Source organism: Chiloscyllium plagiosum, chromosome 13 (assembly GCF_004010195.1).
Source record: "Chiloscyllium plagiosum isolate BGI_BamShark_2017 chromosome 13, ASM401019v2, whole genome shotgun sequence".
NCBI lineage: Eukaryota > Metazoa > Chordata > Chondrichthyes > Orectolobiformes > Hemiscylliidae > Chiloscyllium > Chiloscyllium plagiosum.
The window spans coordinates 60,153,002-60,177,013 of NC_057722.1; the positions used below are offsets into that span (position 1 = coordinate 60,153,002).

The following is a 24,012-nucleotide window of genomic DNA, read 5'->3' on the forward strand; positions in this document are numbered from 1 at the left end:
TGGCAACAGAGTGAACCTGAGGATGAACAGGGGTGACAGCATAGTTTCCTAATAACTGCTTGAAGATGGAGGCTCAGACCAAGCACGGTTGGAGTAGCAGCTATATCCCAACTAGAATCCTGTCAGAATTCAATAAAGCTGACAAAAGTGTTTTCAGTGCAAAACAGTGAACTGATTGCTTACAGTGGGTATTTTGTTTATGTCTACTTTCAAGCTGCATGTAAGAAAGTTGAAGTTCTTGCTTCTTCTGTTTAATTCAAAACTTAATTAACCTTCTTCTTGGCTTAAATTAAAGGTCAGATTATTTTTATATAAAGGTACAGCAGGGAGGTCGGTCCATTCCGCAAGGTTGAAAGTTACACATATAATCTTTTATCAGATGTTGTGCCCGCAGCTTAAAGAAGTGCAAAGTGAAGAAATGGGTGAAGTCTTTGATACATTGTTGGCACTTAAATTTGACACGGCAGCAGAACTGGAGGAGATGCATCCATGAAATTTGAAGAAAGTGATGGTTAGAAATTGCAGAGGCAGTAGCCTTAATATTTCAGTCTTCCCTGGATTGGGGGAGGCTACAAAAGGCTGAAGACCATTCTGGCCTTGTTCTACAAATGTTGTAACAATTATCACAGTAATTACAGATCTGTTGGTCTAATTTTGGTGATGGACAAAATTGCAGAAACAAGTGTTCAGGATAGAATTATTTATTGCCTGGAAAATGCTGGGTTGATTAAGAAACAACAGCATAAATTTTTAAAGATGAACTAATGTTTATCAAACTTGCTGGAAGTTTTTGAAGAGATAACAGAACGAGGATGAGGATAACACTGTTGATGTGGTATATATGGATTTCACGAAGGTATTTGACACAATATCCCTACACCAAACTTGTGAAGCAATTTATGCGTTATGGCATAAAAGGGACAGTGGCAACTTGGTTTAAAAATGGCTGAGTGATAAGAAACACAAGGTAATTGTCAATTAATACTATTGAGCTGGAGGAACATTTGTTCTGGAGTTCCAAAGCAGTCAATATTATGATCATTAATTTTCCAAATATATGTCACTAATCTGGATGGTAGCGTACAACAAACAATTTCAAATTTGCATTTCAAATTTAGAACAGTGAATAGTTGTAAATAATTGTTTGGAGCTCCAAATGAACATTGACAAGTTGGTGGCGTGGGCAGATTTTCTTTTTTATTCATTCACAAGATGTGGACATCACTGGCTAGGCCACCATTCATTTCCCATCCTAATTTTCCATAGGGAAGTTAAGAATCAACCAAATTGCTGTGTGTCTAGAGTCACATGTAGGCCAGATGTTTTTATCCTGACAATAATTTCATGATAATCATACGGCTCTTATTCCAGATTTATTAAATTAGATTACTTACAGTGTGGAAACAGGCCCTTCGGACAAACAAGTCCACACCGACCCTCTGAAAAGCAACCCACTCAGACCCATTCCCCTACATTTACACCTTCACTTAACACTACGGGCAATTTAGCATGGCCAATTCACCTAACCTGCACATTTTTGGACTGTGGGAGAAAACCGGAGCACCTGGAGGAAGCCCACACAGACACTGGGAACTCCACACAGACAGTTGCCCGAGGTGGGAATTAAACCCAGGTTCCTGGCGCTGTGAGGCAGCAGTGCTAACCACTGTGCCACCATGCCGCTGTCACTATTGATAATTATTGAATTTAAATTCCACCATCTGTCTTGACAGGATTAGAATCCAGGTCCCCAGAATATTAGTCTGATCTCCGGTTTAATGGTTTAGTGATAATACACTTCATCTTTTTGTAGGTCACTTATGATCAGTTATCATCATAATTTGGCTTCACAAAGGATCTTAGATGTTGAAGAATGCATTGGAATGGATAAACAGCAAAATAGAATCTTACATCAGCTATTGAGGGCCCAGAACATCAGAAAACCTAGACAGAGATAGAAAGCAGAAAGGGCAATGTGATGGAGCTGCTGTTTTAACAATGTAATACTGTCTTTAGAATTTCTCAAAGCAGTCCTAAACAACACAAACTCTGAAAAGTCTGGGGCTGAAGGGTTTTAAAGACATTTTAATAATAGTTAACAGATACTGCCTCAGACAGAAGGCTTTCAAAAGGACTTGTACAATGAAAGGGGAGTGGCAAGTTCTCCCAGCTTAACTTTACTCTGGTATAGTTTGATTTTTAGCAGTCGTGTGAAAAAAACTGCTGGACCTGAAGAAGCAGGTCTCGGCAGGTACTCTTTCTCTGACTTCTATCTTATAAGAACCTGTATTTGATTTTACCTTTTGTGTCAAGGGGTGTTTATGGGCATTGTTGAAAGTATTTGGAACCGCATCACTAAGTCTGTTGGGTTTTCAGATAGGATAAGGTATTCGGTATTCTGTTCTCTTTTGTTTGAGTTTCATTTGGTAATCCTGTAAATAAATTGTTTTGTTTAAAACTAAGTGGGTTGACCAGTGGCATCAATCCTGGAATACCCAGGTTATGCCTGCTTAAAACAATTAGCAAAGTTAGGGCCTGGTCCACTTCTTTGAATTGTTTTGAGCAGGTCTGGCCTGGTCCATAACTGTAACATAAAAAGGAAATTAAGAAAGTGAAGCGGTGATGTGACCAACTACAGTACTGTAAATCTGAAGCAAATTTAATGGCACAGTACCAAGCTAAATGAGAATGAAGCAGTTACACAAGATTTGCTTTTCTATTTATAAGTGTGGTGAGAAATTTGACTTGAAGAGGTACTCAAAATATCAAGAGTTGTTCCTGCCAACAATTATTAGTTCCTCTCTATGGGAATGCACAGAATCACACAAGTGTTGTGATGTAGAAGGAGCCCATTCATCCTGGTGACTGTTCATAAGCTCTCCAAATGAGCATCATATCTGAGTGGAATTCTCTTGCCTGTTCCACATACCTTCCTACATTGTTTTCATTGAAATAATCATCAATAGTTCTCTTGAATTCAACAATTGAACACTTGTTCATTGCACTTCCAGATCCAAAGTACACATGTGCAAAATATTACTCTTGATTATTTGATGAGTTAATTTAATCTGTATTCTTTTATTCTTGATCCTTTTATGTAGGGGAAACGTTTCTTGTTATCTAATCCAGCTCATGATTCTGAAACATTTTTCAAATCTCCTGTTAGTCTTTCACACCCCAAGACAAGTACAAATGTCTTGAATCTCTCATCACACAGATGCTTCTGGTTCCTAGAACCATTGTTGTAAATTGTTTCTGCACTCGCTCCAATGCATTCATATCCTTTCTATAGTTTGGCACCCAGAACAGGAGACAGAATTCCAATTGAGGCAATGAAGTGTCTTATATAAGTTCAGAATCGCCTCTTTGTTCTTGTACTCTGTGTCTAGGATACTGTTTGCTTTATAAGCACCTCTATTCGCCTTTAGAGCCACATCCAATGATCTATGCACATACGCATTAAGGTTCCGTTACTTCACCAAATTATGTATGAATGTTTGAAATTCTATGCTGTTCTCTGCACAGGTTACAAAGCCTACAATCTGTGCATCATCTGCAAAATTTGAAATTGTCCGCTGCACACCAAGATCTAGATTATTAATTTAAGTAATTAAAAAATGCAAACAACAATCCGTGGAGAGGTCTGCTACAAATTTACCTCCACACAAAAAAAAGACCATGACCTCTATTTCCTATCATTTTGCTAATATAACATTTATTTTGTTACTGTCTCTTTTATTCCATGAGTTCTTATTTTTGTTACATGCCTGCTGTGTGGAACATATAGGATGTCTTCTGGAAGTCTGTGTACACCACATCAACAGTATTACCCTTATCATACCAACAAGAATGTCTGAACTGACACAGTTCTTGCCCAATTGAAGTAGCCTGCCAGTCAATTGATTTTCCTTCTCATTCTCCACCATTATCCTAAATTTTATAATACAATGGTCATTGTCACATAAATGCATCCTGATTGAAACTTGATTCACTTGGCCAAACTCATTGCGAAATGCCAGCCAACAGTGCATCCTTTGTCATCAAACTCAATAAATACTTCTGCAGAAAAATCTCCTGCACATAATCTTGGAACACTTTGTGGTCCTCTGCACTACCAATATCCCAGTCTATCTTTTAAAATAAACTTTCACACTATAACTACAAGATGATGCTGGCATCTCTCTGTATTTATCCAGCAGGTTTGTTCCACTGCACCCATTGATTGTTGATCTGTAGACTAATCATTCAAAACGATTTAATTGCACTGTTTTTATTCAGCTGCAACCACATTTATAGTAAACTTTGGTATATCCTCTCTCCCTTGCACTGCAATTCTCTCCTGATGAATAATGCCATCCTTGCTTTCTTTTCTGTCTCTTCTGAACACTTTGTACTTAGAAATATGCAACACATAGTCATGTCCTTTCTTGAGCCACATTTCTCTTATTGCCAGAGCATCATATTTCCACTGTGTCTGTGACTCCCAGAGATATTTACTATGCTGCATGTGTCATAGAACATAGAACATAGAACAATACAGCACAGAACAGGCCCTTCGGCCCACGATGTTGTGCCGAACTTCTAACCTAGATTAAGGCACACCCTCCCCCTTAAGGATTCTGAAGACACGGTCTGACACGGTCAAATACATGCAAAGTAACACTAATGCAATCTTCATTTAACTCTGCCTTATTCCAATATCACCTATTAACTTACGCTTCTCTATGCTAGCATCATCTGTCATTCTAAATGGTTTGTGAACACTAGTAACCTTCTCTAATATTCTTTCTTGGCATCAGCCATCATTCCAAGTTATTTTGAGAACCTGCCAAAAACATTATCAAACCATTCTCCAAGCAACTCAACCTAGCAATAGATGGGTGTAATCTTTCTGGTTTCTACAGATGCCACCTTCCCCAGAGCCAGTCACAGTTCTGTAAGAAACTGCAACGCCTCCCACTTGCATCCTCCCTCCTCCATCTTTCAAGCGGGGAATTGATATGCTTTATCACCTTTTTTCTATACTCATTTGAATGTGACACATTACTAAATATGAGGCCATGCATGCAAATGTTCTAACATCTTCCTGAGTTCTCATTGAGGGTCCACTTCCTCCTTGATGCTCAAGCTTTGCGAAACACAACACCTGATTGTTCAGCTTCTCCGAGAAAAAAAATCCTGACCCTGATCTAGAATATCGTTGACCCTGACAGTAGGAAGACAATATATCATGGAGTGACGTCTATGGCCATAGAAATGCCCGTCTATTCCTCTGTCTAACCAATTCTTAGTTATTGTTGCTCTGCTGTTCCTCCTCCTTCCCGTACAATGGCGTGGCTCTGACAGCAGGCTACTGAGGAACAAGCGCCCTCATCAGCTTCAAAAAGGAAAAGCCCATTTGTGAGCAGGACCTCAGAAGATACCCGATGCACATTTCTGTTACTCTTGGACTGCCTCAAAGGTCACTAAATGTATAATACAAAGAACTGTCCACCTTGCGGATGTGCCACCGTGAATGCAGCCTCACCTTTTTGTATTTAATCGAAAATGTTATCACACGTATGTTTTTTTACCATCACCTAATCACGTTCACTTTATTTCTATCCATTAACCGCCACCAGTAAATCACTCATGTTTTCCGATTAATTATTTTGTGTGCAAGGCCTGTTAAGGGCAATGCAAGCCATTAAATGTGAGAAAGGTGGGGGTGGGGGGGGGGGGGGGGGTTGTGGGGGTGGGCAGCGGGGAACCGAAATGGTTTGGAAGGAGGTAATCTCAACTTCTTAACAATGTAATGTTTTCGCCAAACGACTTGTTCAGAGATGTTATTACACCCCTCTGGTGTAAGTCGTAATTGGGACAGGAAAACTACCGCTGCTCACTAAAGGGCCTGAGCATCAGCTTTTAAATGCAGGATTCACGTTTCTGTAGATGGCAGCACTTCTTGCACGATGGTCATCTAGAAAACCAGTAGGGTCCGTGACTTCGAGTTCACTTTGTTTTCGATTGAGCTGGATTACTTGGTATTCATTTTCTTTCATTTATGCTACCTTTACTTTCTGTTACTTGTTATTATATTTGCCCTGGCTTTTCCTTATTCGTAGAATTTCTCATCTTTAGTCACTTTGAGTCCCTTTCAAAGGGCGGCGCAGTGGTTAGCACTGCTGCCTCACGGCGCCAGGAACCTGCGTTGAAGAGCAGTGAGTTCACCCCGCTCTGCAAACATCACGCACACGCTCAAAGACCCCAGTATCACAACTTTGTATTCTCAGTGCTAAAATCGAACATTGCTGTGCAAATGTGTGAAAAAAGATAGCTCTACTGTGTTCGCATCTCATTTCATTTTCCTCCTCTCAGCTCAAATGCAGAATACGTTCATAAAATGTGGACACTGACTGCAGCAAGTGCGCCATCTCGCTCACGGTCTCTTTGAAATGCAAAATCCGAAGTTCTGGAACAATAGACAATAGACAATAGGTGCCGGAGTAGGCCATTCTGCCCTTCGAGATTGCACCACCATTCATTATGATCATGGCTGATCATCCTTAATCAGTATCCTGTTCCTGCCTTATCTCCATAACCCTTGATTCCACTATCCTTCAGAGCTCTATCCAACTCTTTCTTAAATGAATCCAGAGACTAGGCCTCCACTGCCCTCTGCGGCAGAGCATTCCACACAGCCACCACTCTCTGGGTGAAGAAGTTTCTCCCCATTTCTGTCCTAAATGGTCTTCCCCGTATTTTTTAGCTGTGTCCTCTGGTTCTGCACTCACCCATCAGCGGAAACATGTTCCCTGCCTCCAGAGTGTCCAATCCTTTAATAATCTTATACGTCTCAATCAGATCTCCTCTCAGTCTTCTAAACTCAAGGGTATACAAGCCCAGTCGCTCCAGTCTTTCAGCGTAAGGTAGTCCCGCCATTCCAGGAATTGACCTCGTGAACCTACGCTGCACTCCCTCAATAGCCAGAATGTCTTTCCTCAAATTTGGAGACCAGAACTGCACACAATACTCCAGGTGTGGTCTCACCAGGGCCCTGTACAGCTGCACAAGAACCTCTTTGCTTCTATACTCAATCCCTCTTGTTATGAAGCCAGCGTGCTATTTAACCTTCTTCACTACCTGCTGTACCTGCATGCTTACCTTCATTATCTGCATTACTGGTTTACACCATGCACAGATCCAATCACAAATGAACTGACCAGAGGGAATTGAGCGAAGCAAAACACTTCATTTCTTGTGAATTTTTTCAACATTTATGTGTAATCTTCACAAAATTTATTTAAAATATTTTACACTCCAATCTCTGTGTTATCCTGTATGCAATATCTGAGTAGTTTGAACTGACTGTTCCTCTATTATCCTCAGACTCTAGGCTGTATGATGCTCTTTGTGTAACCCATACCAATTGCAAAGTTATTCCATAGATGGCATCCACTAAGACATTGGTAACTAAATATACATTGAATGATGATATATTGTAAGAATAATGGTTAGACCTTTCAATGAAATTTTCACAGTGCTGATCAGTCATAAATGTTAAAAATAAGGAAGCAAAATTTTTTTTTCTGTTTTTACTTCCTTGAAACATTTATGAAATTTGAAATAATGAGAAAAAGAAGTGTCCTGGAGCTCATTTATTTGCTGTCAGTGGTGCCTCCACCTTGCACCTTAAAATCCAGCAGCTTGGTTACCTAGCAACCCATTTCTTATTTACATGCGAAGCAAATCCTTCCTTATACAATGAGAGTTCAAATTTTCTGCAAATGAAGCGTCTTTCTCACTCCAACTCTGTTTGTACAGAATCATTTATAAATAGAGATACATTATTTAAAATAAAATTTCTATTAGTGAATGTATATTGATGAGGCAAACCTTTGTAGCTTGTGGGAAGCTCAGCATACTGTTACAATTAAATGAAAGGGTCCTACTGGCATTAAATATGTTTAAATCACAAGATACAACCTGATAATGTGAGGAAAATCAATAATGAGTGATTTAAAGCATCTTATGTCTAATTTGAATGTATATTACACTGCATGATGAGCAAAGGTTATAATTTAAAAGGACAGCTTTGTCATGCTATCGTTTTAATTGAGAATTACCAACAGTAATGATCCAAGATTATTTGCCATCATTTGAAAACTGGGGCATTATAAAAGAAATTTGGTGATCCAATAATGATACTAGCCTCTCAACCCTAAGGGAACAAATCAATTAGATGCATCTGCAGATGCTGGATATCAGAGTCTGGAGTGTGGTGCTGGAAAAGCACAGCAGGTCAGGCAGCATCTTAGGAACAGGAGAATTGATGTTTCGGGAAAAAGCCTGATGGAGGGCTGATGCCCGAAACGTCGATTCTTCTGCTCCTCGAATGCAGCCTGACCTGCTGTGGTTTTCCAGCACCACTGTCTCTACTGAACGGGTACAAATCCAGTGCAGACCAACAGGACAAAAATGTACTCTGGCTGCAAAGAGTTTAACGTGAAATGAGTTAAAGCAATGTATTTCCTAGTGATATGTCCCAAAGCACAGAACTGCTTGTAATTTGGAAATAATTAGCAATTTCACTCAGAGGCCATGGGCTCCAAGCTGTGGAACATGGAAAATGATAATGTAGCCTAAGCTTAATATTGACACAGTCAAAATAAGAAAGTATTCTACGCTCCAAGAGTGAAGCCTATCAGCTTTTGAAATGTTATCATGCATACTGGAAGGAAAAAGAACAAGATATTACGGATATGTGAAAAAAAGATGGTGCAGGATGTTAAAATTACAAAATCAGTGATTTTCAATGCAAGTAAATGTTGTATATTCAACTTTAACTAACTGAAAGCATAATGCTGCTATTTGCAATCTATTATCACTATGCTTTTCAGATTCCTTTTTCCTCACAGTTAGTGCAGTTTTCCTGTATAAAATTCCCAATTTCTTTACAATGTTAACCTTAACTCACAATTCCACATCTGCTCATTCATTACCTGTATTAACTTTGAAATCTCCCTCCCTCTATTCAGTGCCTTGGTCTTCAGAAAATGCCAGAAAGTACTGCACCATTCCCCCAGTATAAAAGTGAACTATGTAATTCAAAATCCTTGGCCACTGATAAGACTTGACATATGTTACCAAATACGTAATATGGTTTTTTTCACCTCTAACAATTCCGGTACAGTCCTTGCATAGTTAAAACCTCTTCACTCCCAGGTAATCTTGGATGACAAGGACAACCCTAAGCTTCTCCAATATTCCCAGTCTCCTGTTCCAACCTTCTTTCTAATTCAAGCTGTGAAGTGTTCAAAATACACGAACCCTCTCCGCCACTATCCTTCTTTCTCTTACAAACTCCAGTTTCTCTAAGTTCCAATTTCAATTCAGCCTCCTCCACAAACTGGTTTAGTCTAGTTTGTCCTTATAAGCAAATTCCATATAATCCACCTTGCCTTTTTCTTGTTCCACACATGCTGACCCTGTCAAATTTGCAGCTCGTTTGGATACTATTCTCAAAAATTGTAAAACTTCCCTTTAAAAAGCTTAATTGTGAGCCCACCAGTGATACTGTCGATCATTTCATCTCTCCGAAGTACATGACTGCATTATTGTCATACAATTCTGTGCTTCTGACCAAAACATATTTTGCTTTATCTAGTTTGCTTTACCAGCTGTTGTCCTAAATCATGGCATTTAAGCAGGTTATAAATATTTTAAATTTCAGACTTCCGTGTTAAGCATGTTGTATTACAAATGGTCTTGATTACAGATTATGCAATTTGGTTTGGATATGAATAAAATAAATATATGAATTTATAATAAGCATATAAATTTGACTGGTCTATTCTTCAAAATCCTGGTAATCTTAGTAATTTACAGCTGAAACACAAAAGAGATGTGATGTTTGAATTTGAGTCAGTTTGAAAATGTCTTGAGAAACTCAATGAATCAATTCAGAACATCTCTGTGAACTGGAATGATGCTTAAGTCTATAACAGAGAAAATAGCGAAATTAGGATAACATGTCTTGAGCAGAGAACATCATTGATAAATTCAGATCGCCAAAATTAATACACACCACTTTCTGCACTGAACAGATTTCTACTGTGTTGCAGTAGCAAACCTGCCTGCCAGAATGCTGGTCCCCAACCTATTAAGGTGCAAACTGTCTCTCTTGAATAATTTATGCTTACCACAAAACATACTCCAGTAATCCAAGAATTTAAATCCTTACTTCCTGCACCAGTTCCCCAGCCACACGTTCAAGTTCATTATCTCCCTGTTTCTGGCCTCATCAGCCCGAGGAACTGGAAGCAAACCGGAGATAACCACCCTGGACGTCCTGCTTTTCAGCCTTCTTCCTAGTTCTCCGAAATCCCGCTGTAGTATGTTCTTCCTCTTCTTCCCGACATTATTTGTGCCGACATGTACCACCACCTCTGGCTCTGCACCTTCGTCCTTGAGGATTTCCTGCACTCTGTGATGTCCGTTTGAGAGTTCATGGTGAACACATTAAACGTCGAAGAATCGTGAGCATTTCCTGATATTATTGTATTGTTTTGACATCAGTGTATTGATTAAAAAAAAACAGATTTGAGACCGCTCTTTAGATTCCAATGTAAATAGCATATTAGCAAGAAGATGAAAGAAATTCATCCAGGCTTGCTATGAGGGCACACCAAGTATGCAGGACATGTTGTCTTTGAGATTTAGGAAATGGTTATTTAAGCGAACTGTGACAGTCTTTTGGACCACACTGAAGGACAGACACGGGCGCTGTGTCACCAGCATCCCAATTCTTCACATGAGAAAGCTCATTCATAAATCCCGCGGAAGAGGCAGAGATTAAACCGAATTCTCGCGGTATTTAAAGGACCTCAGCAAGGGTTCTTTGGGCGTCGACTCGATAAAGTTCCAAAACTCAAGGAATGGTACACGTCAGTCATCTTGCCTTTTGTACTCCAAAAAATAATCTCTATTGCAAAATAACGTAATATATATTTTCTATCATTGTGAAGTTTATGTGTAGCTATCTGCATATACCTGAGCATCAGTCGGCAAACTTCAAAGCTGCATACACGGTGTAATTAACCATTTTAGTTTTCCAACCGAATAGTTTGAATATTAATAGATAATAGCTGGCTCTAGTAATAAATTTCATCTGGCACTGCATTTTATTATGATACTTCTGCAACGTAATCACACAGAAACTGGAGTCTGTCATGCGTCCCTGATGATCATCGGGTCTTACAATTATAAACATCTTGACTTCTTGCCCCAAATCTTGGTTAAAAATAACGCGCAGTGTATAAAGGTAAGGTTCGATAGAGATAAGGGTTAAAGGTGTAGGCTGTCTCAGTTGGATGAACGGCAGGTATCATTATTTCGGTCCTGCGTTCTCAACCTCGCCCCTTCGCCTGAGGCGTAGTGACCCTTAGGTTAGACTCTGAATACGTGTATCAGGAGCTCACTATGATTTAATGAGAGGATACGTTTCAGAACCACCACGAATTAAAATATTGCTTAATGACTAAATTATATCGAAGCAATAAATTCAGTTTAAGATTAAGCTGTCAGCATACGTGAATATCGAATGCTTGCTTAAGGAATGAGTTGGGTGATGTATGTCTTGTCAGCAGTAATTGTAAAATCAGTACTAGCGATCCGTTCTTTTTCCAGTACGTGGTACTTTTGCATTTAGCTCTAAACATTAGAAAAGTCTACCTTTTTCATTCTGTGCATCAACTGTAGCATTTTGATTGGAAGGTTGTACCGTGGATCGAATTGTCGAGGCTGAAATATAAGAAATAGATAGTGAAAATTCATAGCGATTGGTTAGAGGTGTTAAATGTTTGAATATGATCAGTATAGCATCAAGAAATGCACTTTTTAGCTGTGTAGTTTCTCAAGCCCTAAATTTTCGATAAATGTTCCATATACGCAATAGAATTGTAGAATATTAGAATGTGAGAGAGTATTCTGTTGATTGAGTCTGCGTTCGAACTTTATGAGTTGTTCAGTTAGTACTTTTTCGCATTTTTCCATCTTGGTCGAAATCTGAAGCAGATACCATAACGTCCCGTCATAATGTCAGTGAGGCCCGTGCTAAACTATAAATAATTACTTAAACTGGAGTGTCCTTTGCGGCCTCGCTAGTCAGTTATAGACAGAGGGCTGTGAGTCCGCAGGAATTCTAGGACTGCGCAAATAAAGGCGATCCGAACACATTCCTTCCGAAACACAACTTATCACATCGAACCAAGTCAGGAAGTTAAATATACATTTATTTTCAAAAACCGTAACTGGTAATTTTTTCTGCTGTCCAGAATAAGTCTTGTCATTTTAACAATATGACACCTTATGGTTACAACACCACGGTAATTTGTAAGCAATCCCTATTTTTTGCCAATAAAACAAATAGAAGTACAGTGAAATTTTCAAAAGATGGTGTGGTAGGATTCTGAGGGTACGTGTATTCTCAGTTTTGTGTGATACGTAGGAAATTAACTGCTTGCTTTAGAATCAATGAGCTTGAATATCTTTCAAGTCCAAAACCAGCCTCATAAATATTTTGCTTTATTTGTCCTCCCTGAACCTACTTAAAGGTCCATAATCTGCTCTCCACAATGGTATCACGAAGGCTATGTCCCAGATGAAATTTATTTCGAACCGAAAATTGTGAGAATAAACCTGTTTGGATTTGATATCTATAGTACGATGCTCAAGTACAGCCACACAATATCTAGCGCCAAACAAAAAATAAAACCTAGAGAACTGCGGATGCTGGAAACCTGAAGAAGATTCTGAAGGGTCACTGGACCCGAAACATTAATTCTGATTTCTCTCCACAGATGCTACCAGAGCTGCTAAGTTTTTTCCAGCAATTTCTGTTTTGGTTTCCAATATGTAGCGCCGTCGGGCGAAGAGTTATCTTTTATAATCCAGTAGAAAAAAAGGGTCATCGTGAATTTGAAGAGGCTTTTAATCCTTTTGGATTTTCCTTATCTGTCTAAACTAACGATAAAGAAAACAGCAGGGATCCAGTTGGATTGTTGCCAAACGCACTGATTGCCTGCAGCGACAGATTTCCCTAATAGGGTTGCACTAACCACTTTTACTGTGCAGGCTGCAGTTTTTTTAAAATTATGTTTTATACGTTATCTCTCGCCCGCACATATTACACCAGGTGCATCTCTTCTCCGTTGTATCTGTAACTGTTTCACTTACTTTCCCTCAAGTTATTTTCCTCTTCACTTCTGGTTGGTTTCCACTCTCTCTGTTTAAGGCGAATTCTTCTATGGCCTCTCACAGTGTGGCTTTATTTTTTTTTACCACAGGCCATTTTTAATAGAATCTCTTCCGGTTTAACAATGAATTTAAACATTTCATTAGCTTATAATCATGTCTCCTAATACCACAAAAATATACAAGGTTCACTCTCTCGGTGTTAGAGGAGTTTCTGACGTCATATTTTAATTTCATGGAATCCCTGCAGTACAGAAAGAGGCTATTCGGCCCAATCAATTCTCCGAACCTCGAGCATCCCACCCAGTTCACTTCAGTTCACATTAATCATGGTCAATCTGTCGAACCTGAACATTGTCAGACTGTGGGAGGAAACCGGAGCACCCAGCAGAAACCCATGTCGACACGGGTTGAACATATGAACTCTACATTGTCTGGCACTGAAACTGGGTCCCTGGGAGGCTGCAGTGCTGTCCACTGCGCCAACGTGCCGCCTAGATTTCTTGGACAGATTCCAAATATCTTTTAATACAGAAAGCCATTCGATGCATTAAATCTGCTTTGGAGAGCATTCAGTTGGTCCCACTCTGACACCCTTTCCCACATCTCACACCGTTTTCTCTTTCAAGCACTCACCTCAAACTCTTCGTAAATTGCTATTCAGCGTGTCTTTGTGCTTCGCTCGATCATGATTCCAGTTAAAACTCGTCAAGTGCTTGCTCAAAGATTAAAAAAAAGCAACTCGAAGTAGGAAAAAGGGCAAAGGCCCCGCCAAGTCTCAAATTCACCCCAAATGTCATCGTAATTACCGTGATCGCGTGCTGAATGCTCCTTTCGATTTCGCCTGTTTTTGTTTGTGTGTGTTCTTTCCGAGAACAGGCAATTTTCTAGGCCGCCCAAAATCCAACTTAACCATCAATGCGTTCGAAATATTTCTGTTGGTTACCAGAAAAATAAACTACCTCATCACTTTTAAAAGATGGACGGTTGGCTCAGAGATTGAATAAAGTAAGTATTGAGTTACGAAGCAATTTGAAAATATTAAATTTGCAGGCGAAGTTACATAGTGTGGAATATTGTGTTCCTTTGGAAATGATGGTATGTGACGGTCCACCTATCTGATGTCCTCTGGTACTCTACTTTAAAGATCGAAAATAGACCGCCAGCCTATTTTTCTGGAACATTGTAGTCTGTGGAACGCGGTCCCTTCCATGCGTCCTGCGCCCTTACCTGAACCCGCACGCCCCATGAATGCGCTTGCTTTTCAATTCCATAATGGTCATTACTCTTTGCACAAATTGAAGATCAGAACAAAATTGGTACAAGTGGACAAACTGCAACAGCATAGAAGGTCATGAAAGATAATAGGAGAAATATTCGACCCAATGACTTTGCTCCGTAACAAGATTATTGCTGAACAAATAATCCTCAATTTCATTTTCTTTGTCATAGAGTTACAGAGCGTACAGCAGGGAAACAAGACCCGTATGTCCAACTTGTCCATGCCGACCAGGTATTCTAAATTAATCTAATCCCATTAGCCAGCACTTCGCCCATTTCCCTCTAAACCCTTCCTATTCATGTGCCCATCCAGATGCCTTTTAAACGTTGTCATTGTACCAGCCTCCACCAGTTCCTCTGACAGCTCATTTCAAACACGCACCACCCTCTGCGTGAAAAAGTTGCCCCTTAGGTCCCTTTTACATCTTTCCCCTCTCAGCCTAAACCTATGCCCTCTAGTTCTGGATTCCCCCTCCCTGGGGGAAAGACTTTGTCTATTTATCCTATCCATGCCCCTCTGTAAGGTCACCGCTCAGCTTCCGACGCTCCAGAGAAAACAGCCCTAGCCTATTCAGCCTCTCGCTATAGCTCAATTCCTCCAATCCTGGCAACATTCATGTAAGTGTTTTCTGAACCTTTTCATGTTTACCAACAGCCCTCCGACAGAAGGGAGACTAGAATTGCATACATTGTTCCAAAAGTGGTGTAACTAATGGTGTAACAGCCGCATCTGCAAAGTTAGTGATAGTACATTAACTCCAGCATCCACGTCTTTGTTAATTGTAGCTCCTGCACTATCTCTGTGCCACTACACTTGGTCCTGAAAATACCTGCCTTTGTCCAGGTCTTCTGTCTTTTATTAGTTTTTTTTCTTTTTATTCTGATATATTACCCCCAAACCATGGGCCTTATCCTATTAGCTTGTGTGATCCCTTGTCGAACATCTTTTGGAAATCAAAATATGTTTTGTTTGCTGGTTCCCCGTCATCTATCCCGCTTTTATCTCCTCAGCGAATTATGGTAAATTTGTCCGCCATTATTTCTCCTTCATGAAACCATATTGAATCTGTTTGATTGGGTTATGTATTTATACACACATTACCTGTTTCTGTAATAGCCTAGAATGTTATCCCAATGACAGAAGTTCAGCTATCTGGCCTATAATTCCCAGTTCTGGTTTCCCTTTTTGAATAAGGGTGTTGTAGAAATAAATTTCCAATCATTTTAGGACTTTTTTCAGATTCCAGGCATTATTGGAATATTCTACCAGTGCATTCATAGTCTTGGTCGGTACTTAATTTAATGTCTAGCCTGCAATCTATCAAATCCAGGGACCTATCCACCTTTACACTCATTCGTGTCGCTCGTACTTTTTCTCGAGTGATAGCTGTTGTGTTTATTTCCTCCCGCAATCTTTTGTCCCTTGATTATTTCATACTTTTGGAAAGACTACTAATATCCTCAATAGTGAAGGCTGACTCAAAAAAAAGTTTAGTCCCTCTGCCATGTCCTGCTTCCCCGTGAAAGGGATTTATGTTCACCTTGGCGTTCTTAAAAATACATATGCAGAAAAAGTTTTTACTACACTTTTTTAAGTAACTTGGCAGCTGTCAAATTCCCGCGGATCCAAAAAAACGACGAGACGCTCTCGTCCCGGCAGTCAAAACTACAAAATATTCCCAGCGGAATCGTCGCAACATTCAATTCATCCAAATTATTGAACGTATTGTGCTGCTTGAAGTCTCATTATCGGAGGAAAACTGAACGGAGCGAATATTCATCATTTTCTGAGTTAAACATACCACTGTGCTTTAACTTTAACAAGTTTCTTGCTTGTTGCCGTCAACGCAGGTTAATATAATGAAATTATATTTACAAGTGGAGGGTTCTTTCAAAACCATGAGACTAAATATGGTTTTTACTGATATCTATTTCTCGTATACTCTGTGGTTTGCATTAATAAATTAAAAAACAAATTCACGACATAAAACTGCAGTAACAACAGCATGGATAAACGTTATTTTTTGCTGTTCATTTATTCTCTATATCAGTGAACAATCACTAAATGAGAATCCTCTAACGTTTAATTGATTTAATCAACTGGCTGGAATCTCAATTTACAATATAATTATAAATATGGTTAGTAAACTCTCCGCACGTTCAGCCACCAGAGCGGAATTGCGGTTTGATTAAGACATTTATTGAAATGTCTTAATCCTATCTCAGGTGAAGAGTTTCTGATTTAAAAAACATCTCGAAGTAGGAAAAGGGGCAAAGGCCCCGTCAAGTCTCAAATTCACTCCAAATGTCATCGTAATTACCGTGATCGCGTGCTGAATGCCCCTTTCGACTTCGCTTTTTTTTGTGTCCATTCAAGTGACCGAAAACAGACAGTTGGCTCCGAGACTGAATGGAATAAGTATTGAGTTACGAAGCAATTTGAAACTATGACATTTGCAGGCGAAGTTACATCGTACGGGATATTGTGTTCCTTTGGAAATGATGATATGTGACGGTCCATCTATCTGATGTCCTCTGGTACTCTACTTTAAAGATCGAAAATACACAGCCAGTCCATTTTCCTGGAACATTGTAGTCTGTGGAACACGGTCCCTTCCATGCGTCCTACGCCCTTATCTGAACCCGCACGCCCCATGAATGCTCTTGCTTTTCAATTCCATAATGGTCATTGCTCTTTGCACAAATTGAAGATCAGAACAAAATTGGTACAAGTTGACAAACTGCAACAGCATAGAAGGTCATGAGAGATAATAGGAGAAATATTCGACCCAGTGACTTTGCTCCGTAACAAGGGTATGGCTGAACAAATAATCCTCAATTTCACTTTCCTGACATTCTCTATGTGATAGTTACAGAGACGTACAGCAGGGGAACAGACCCTTGTGTCCAACTCGTCCATGCCGACCACGTATTTGAAATTAATCTAATTCCATTTGCCAGCAATTCGCCCATATCCTTCTAATCCCTTCCTATTCATGTGCCCATCCAGATGTCTTTTAAACGTTGTCATTGTACCAGCCTCCACCAGTTCCTCTGACAGCTCATTTCAAACACGCACCAACCTCTGCGTGAAAAAGTTGTCCCTTCGGTCCCTTTTACATATTTCCGCTCTCAGCCTAAACCTATGCCCTCTAGTTCTGGATTCCCCTTCCCTGGGGGAAAGACTTTGTCTATTTATCCTATCCATGCCCCTCTGTAAGGTCACCGCTCAGCTTCTTGTATTCTTGTATTTTCTGAACGTTTTCATGTTTACCAACAGCCCTCCGACAGAAGGGAGACCAGAATTGCATACATTGTTCCAAAAGTGGTGTAACTAATGTCCTGTACAGCCGCATCTGCAAAGTTAGTGATAGTACATTAACTCCAGCATCCACGTCTTTATTATTTGTAGCTCCTGCACTATCTCTGTGCCACGACACTTGGTCTTGAAAATACCTGCCTTTGTCCAGGCCTTCTGTCTTTTATTAGTTTTTTTTCTTTTTATTCTGATATATTACCCCCAAACCATGGGCATTATCCTATTAGGATGTGTGATCCCTTGTTGAACATCTTTTGGAAATCCAAATATGTTTTGTTTGCTGGTTCCCCGTCATCTATCCTGCTTTTTATCTCCTCAGCGAATTATGGTAAATTTGTCCGCCATTATTTCTACTTCACGAAACCATTTGAATCTGTTTGATTGGGTTATGTATTTATACACACATTACCTGTTTCCCAATGACAGATGTTCAGCTATCTGGCCTATAGTTCCCAGTTCTGATTTCCCTTTTTGAATGAGGGTGTTGCAGAAATAAATTTCCAATCATTTTAGGACTTTTTTTCAGATTCCAGGCATTATTGGAATATTACTACCAGTGCATTCATAGTCTTGGTCGGTACTTAATTTAATGTCTAGCCTGCAATCTATCAAATCCAGGGACCTATCCACCTTTACACTCATTCGTGTCGCTCGTACTTTTTCTCGAGTGATAGCTGTTGTGTTTATTTCCTCCCGCAATCTTTTGCCCCTTGATTATTTCATATTTTTGGAAAGTCTACTAATATCCTCTACAGTGAAGACTGACTCAGAAAAAAATGTTCAGTCCCTCTGCGATGTCCTGCTTCCCCGTGAAAGGGATTTATGTTCACCTTGGCGTTCTTAAAAATACATATGCAGAAAAAGTTTTTACTACACTTTTTTAAGTAACTTGGCAGCTGTCAAATTCCCGCGGATCCAAAAAAACGACGAGACGCTCTCGTCCCGGCAGTCAAAACTACAAAATATTCCCAGCGGAATCGTCGCAACATTCAATTCATCCAAATTATTGAACGTATTGTGCTGCTTGAAGTCTCATTATCGGAGGAAAACTGAACGGAGCGAATATTCATCATTTTCTGAGTTAAACATACCACTGTGCTTTAACTTTAACAAGTTTCTTGCTTGTTGCCGTCAACGCAGGTTAATATAATGAAATTATATTTACAAGTGGAGGGTTCTTTCAAAACCATGAGACTAAATATGGTTTTTACTGATATCTATTTCTCGTATACTCTGTGGTTTGCATTAATAAATTAAAAAACAAATTCACGACATAAAACTGCAGTAACAACAGCATGGATAAACGTTATTTTTTGCTGTTCATTTATTCTCTATATCAGTGAACAATCACTAAATGAGAATCCTCTAACGTTTAATTGATTTAATCAACTGGCTGGAATCTCAATTTACAATATAATTATAAATATGGTTAGTAAACTCTCCGCACGTTCAGCCAGCAGAGCGGAATTGCGGTTTGATTAAGACATTGATTGAAATGTCTTAATCCTATCTCAGGTGAAGAGTTTCTGGAAACCTTTCGAGTGATCAGTGCAGGAAATTCGCAATCACCAAAAACCCTTACTGCGGAAATATATACTGTTAAATTTGGATGGCACCTCTCTGTCCGTCTCTGTCTTGGGCAGTGCAATGTTGGGAATTTTCAAATATCCACCTTTAAATTGAACCTTATTTTAACAAACAACGACGAGTTGTATGCGAATGATTGGAATGCATCAAACCACGCCGAGGTAAAGCACCATTTCCAGATTTCGGGACAGTACTATTGCGATCTACTTACACAAAGAAACGTGTAGAATCAGCACGAATATCCCCAGGTGCTGCATTTCACGGCAAGAGTACACCAGAGACATGAAGAAACATCTGATCAAAGAACAGCGAATAGCTGCAGCTCAACTCGGTGAGACGATCGTGTGGCTCTCGCCCGGCAGCCGTTCTACTTATCCAGAGGAAATAGGTTATTCATTCCACTTCCTCAGTTTCTGTTTCAGCGAGGGTACTGGAATTGATGCACGAATTGTCTATACTTTTAACCAAATTAGGCAAAACGATAGCAATGGGCGTGGATTGGGGATGGGGGTGGGGAGGGGAGGAGGTGTATAAGTGAGCTCGAAATAATTCGACAGTTTTCGGACCACGATTCAAATTTGAAAACCATCGGAGGATTAAATATAATTATGTTCATTAACGGTCTCTTCAATGTTCTAGGATTCATACAAAGTTACGTAGAACATGGCGAAGAATTAAATCAATCACCTCCATTCTCTGAAGGACGTTTGCGCCCAGCCAGAGAAAGAGGTCATGCTAAGATGCATATTATGTTCCATCCCATGATCCTGTCAGGTACAATCATTTATGAGAAAGAAAGAAAGAAAGAGAGAAAAGAAGGAAGAAAGGAAGGATTGTACAGTTTACTATTTGTGAAAAGTGCAAAAATAGAGGTAGTGTCTCAGAGGGGAACGACTGGTGGGATACAGAAAGCTGTCGTTTAATATGCGTGTTGAAACAACTAAGTTCAGGCACTGTCTTGTTTAGTTTACATTTTAAGATCTGCTCAGGAATTGCGGCCTCAGCAAGTTGTTTGGAATCTGATTATCCGCTGGTACAAATGTTTCGGTAAAAACAACCAGACAGATTTAAACAATATGGCAACGCAACCAGGTGTTAATCATGTTATTCCAAATCCGAATAATTCAGCAATCAAAGCAAATTTATAAGACCCAGTAATCGTATACGTCCCTGGGCCAGACGCACGAGTTTCAGTCTCACCTGTCTAGAAAGTATGTCCTAAGGTGTTATGATCTGTTGTTTGAAAGTGTTTTTGAAGTCTAAAATATGTTCCAATTGCGGATCCTGGGCAGATGTTTCAATTAAAAGTTGGCCTGTTGAATTCATCTAATTTTGCATGTTACACGCTTTTTACCTTTTGAAAGAGTTGCACACCTCATCTAATTCTTGAACCATGTTTATATCAGCATTATCTTACTTTCTCGACATTCCGATCTATTGGTTTGTGTCCTATTAACTATGTATCGTTATATCTCTGTCCTAATTTATTTTCAGAGCTTATTTGGCTCCCAGTTTGGCTCCCTTTACTGAACAAACCTATTTTCTCTCTCCGCCTGTTTCCCTCAATGGCCCACCCTATTTTCTGTTGTTTATTTATCATCATCAGTGTGGCTGTTTCCTTGTACGTTTGCTTGATGAAAGGTTGTTCGTCAGACAAGCTTTCAGTTGTTAACACGCTTCATTGAGATATTTTCACAAACTTAGAATCATCAAAACATAAGCGCTTAAGGCAGTGGCGCTTAACGGATATATCTAGAAGGACCCGCCAGATTTCAGGTTGACTGAATTTCCGAAATGGAATTTGAGGCATAACATCGAACATTGCAAGAACTCATTGCAAAAATATATGTTTTGCATTTGCATCGGATTCTTTGCCACCTTTTTCAAGTGTTGGCGCTGCCGAATATGCCTTGAAGAGGTGAGGGCAGTATACCTTGGTGGATGGAACACACGAGCGTAACTGTGTATCAGTGATCCACGGCAGATAATGGTTGATAAAGGTAATGGTGGATTGTCAATCCAAAAAAGTTAATTTGAACTTCTTGTTTCGGCATTCTAGACTGTGGACGCAAGAGGAGGATATTCCGTGATTACTTCACATTCTTTAGCGACGGCGAACAGGCTTTGAGGACAATTACTTGCTCCTGGTTTTGCAGTCCCTAACTTGTTCCAACAGCGCCAGTATTCATGCGGCGAGTAGAGTTAAGTTTCCAGTGAATGGTAATACGCAGTTTGTTCAGAGTGAAAGATTCGGTGACAGTGATGTCGTTGAATATCAAAGAGGGATATTATAAATGTTTCGACAAATTCGTTGCTGTGCGAGATGATTCTTGTCAGGTATTTGTGCAGCTTAAAGGTTGAGTGTTGCTCAACGTTTCCTGCTTACAAAATATATTGAACTGTTTGGGCGGTATGAAGTGAATTTAACACGATTAAATCAGTGAATGCGCATCACAGTCTGATGTAGAGAAGATCATTTTTGTAGCAACTGAAGAATGTATGGCCTGATACACTGTAAGGAACTCTTGCAGCGATATTGAAACAACGATTATTGGCCTTCAATTATACAAAGTTAAAAATCACACAACACCAGATTATAGTCCATCAGGTTTATTTGGAAGCACTAGCTTTCGAAGCGCTTCTCCTTCATCAGGTGATTGTGGAGAATAAGATTGTACGACACCGAATTTATAGCAAAAGTTTACAGTGTGATGTAACTGAAAATATGTATTGAAAAAGACCCGGATTATTTCTTTCATATGTAAATCGCAAAACGTTTTTTAAAAGTTACATTCTCAAGGGCACTTTAACAATTGGTGTCATGTCGGCCCAGATAAGGTATTGAAGGTGTTAACTCCCTGTGAGGCTGTCTGTGCCACAATGGTCAGACTGATTCTAATCTAAGAAAACGGATTTACAGAATCTTACATGGATTCATGCATTTTTGGAGCAAAGTAAAATGTAATTCTGCAAGTACAAATTCACCCCACAAACTTATATGTGTACGTGTGTATGTGTGGAGGGGGGTGGTTGCGGTGGGGGGTTGGAGTTATGAGTGTCTATGAGAGGGTGAGTGTATGTGTGAGTGTGAGTGTAAAGGTGTTTAAGTCTGTGAGAGGATGTGTGTGGGAGTGTATAAGTGAGTACATTATACCAATTATACCAAGCCGACTTAATTTGCGCTTGGTATGGCTTCAAATAACAAAACTTTTCAGCAATTTCAACAAACTTCAATTCTATTAGGATTCATTGATAGAGGCTCCTTGAATATGGCCCTGATGTCATAGCTCATCACTTTCAATTCATCTCATTTATTCTACCATGTTTAAACAACTGTATACAGTTCTGGTCTCCCTGCTATAGGAATGATTCGGAGATGCCGGTGTTGGACTGGGGTGTACAAAGTTAAAAATCACACAACACCAGGTTATAGTCCAACAGGTTTAATTGGAAGCACACTAGCTTTCGGAGGGTCACCTGATGAAGGACCGTCACTCCGAAAGCTAGTGTGCTTCCAATTAAACCTGTTGGACTATAACCTGGTGTTGTGTGATTTTAAACTTGCTATAGGAATGATATTATTAAATTGGAGAGGGTTCAGAAAAGATTTACAATGATATTGCCTGAGCTGGAGGATTTGAATTGTAAGGAGATGCTGGAGAGGATGGGCCTTCTTACATTGGAGCATACGAAGTATAGGGGGTGACCTTATAGAAGTTTATAAAATCATGAGGGCGTAGATAAGGTGAATAGCAAAGTTTTTTTCCTAAGGTGGGGAGTTGAAAATCAGAGGGAATATTTTTAAAGTTAGATGAGAAAGTTTGAAAAGGGACCCGAGGGGCAACAGAGAGTGGTTGGTATGTGGAATGAACTGCCAGACAAAGTGACAGATACAGGGCCAGTTACAGCATTTAAAAGACATTTGGACCGGTATATGAATAGGAAAGGTTTAGAGGGATATGGCCAAACGCAGGCAAGTGGGACTGGTTTAGTTTGGAAAACTTGGTTGACATGGACGGCTTGGACCGAAGGATTGGGGACTACGTGCTGTATGACTCTATGACTCCAAGTGTAAAGCCCAAGCGTTTACCAGAATCCAGATAACGCCTTGGTGATTCGTTATTGATTTATTCATAGATCAAGGTAGATTGATCGGAAGAGAATTGTTCAATTGGAATTATTCTTCCTCTTTGGTGTGAGTATGGCAGGACATATCTCGCCAGTTAATGCCGGTGCAAATATCCTCAACAGTACATCGGGTGCTATTGAGGCTTATAAACTTCCATGTCTGAGACAGAAATACATTTCCATTTTCTCTCTTGGACATTAGTATTGCCGTTTTAGATGTCAGTAGTCCTTCATGTATTCAAGATAGTCCTCAGTTGTATTATGATATTAAGATTACTGTAGCTCTTTTGTCTTACTTTCAGTACAAAATTTTCAGGCCAGAAGGCACGAACAGTCGATGTTATTTTCTTCCAGTTTCTTGGGAATCTACATCATCAGCGTAGTTGCCTTTCACTTTTCTTTCACATGGACCTTGTCATTTTGGTTTCTTTCCAATTTACAGACTTTAGTACCTTCATACTTGA

General features: G+C 39.7%; 1 protein-coding gene across 1 annotated transcript in view; it reads right to left on the reverse strand.

The window, feature by feature from the left end:
- Positions 1 to 20,569, reverse strand: part of LOC122555635 (deleted in malignant brain tumors 1 protein-like) — a 122,536-nt gene extending 101,967 nt beyond the window's left edge. The window contains exons 1-2 of the mRNA XM_043701633.1: positions 19,632 to 20,569; positions 11,713 to 11,781 (exon numbers count right to left, since the gene is read on the reverse strand). Coding sequence (XP_043557568.1) covers positions 11,713 to 11,781; positions 19,632 to 19,704 — 142 coding nt within the window. The 5' untranslated portion in view covers positions 19,705 to 20,569. The remainder of the gene's footprint in view (positions 1 to 11,712; positions 11,782 to 19,631) is intronic.
- Positions 20,570 to 24,012: the final 3,443 nt, after the last annotated feature.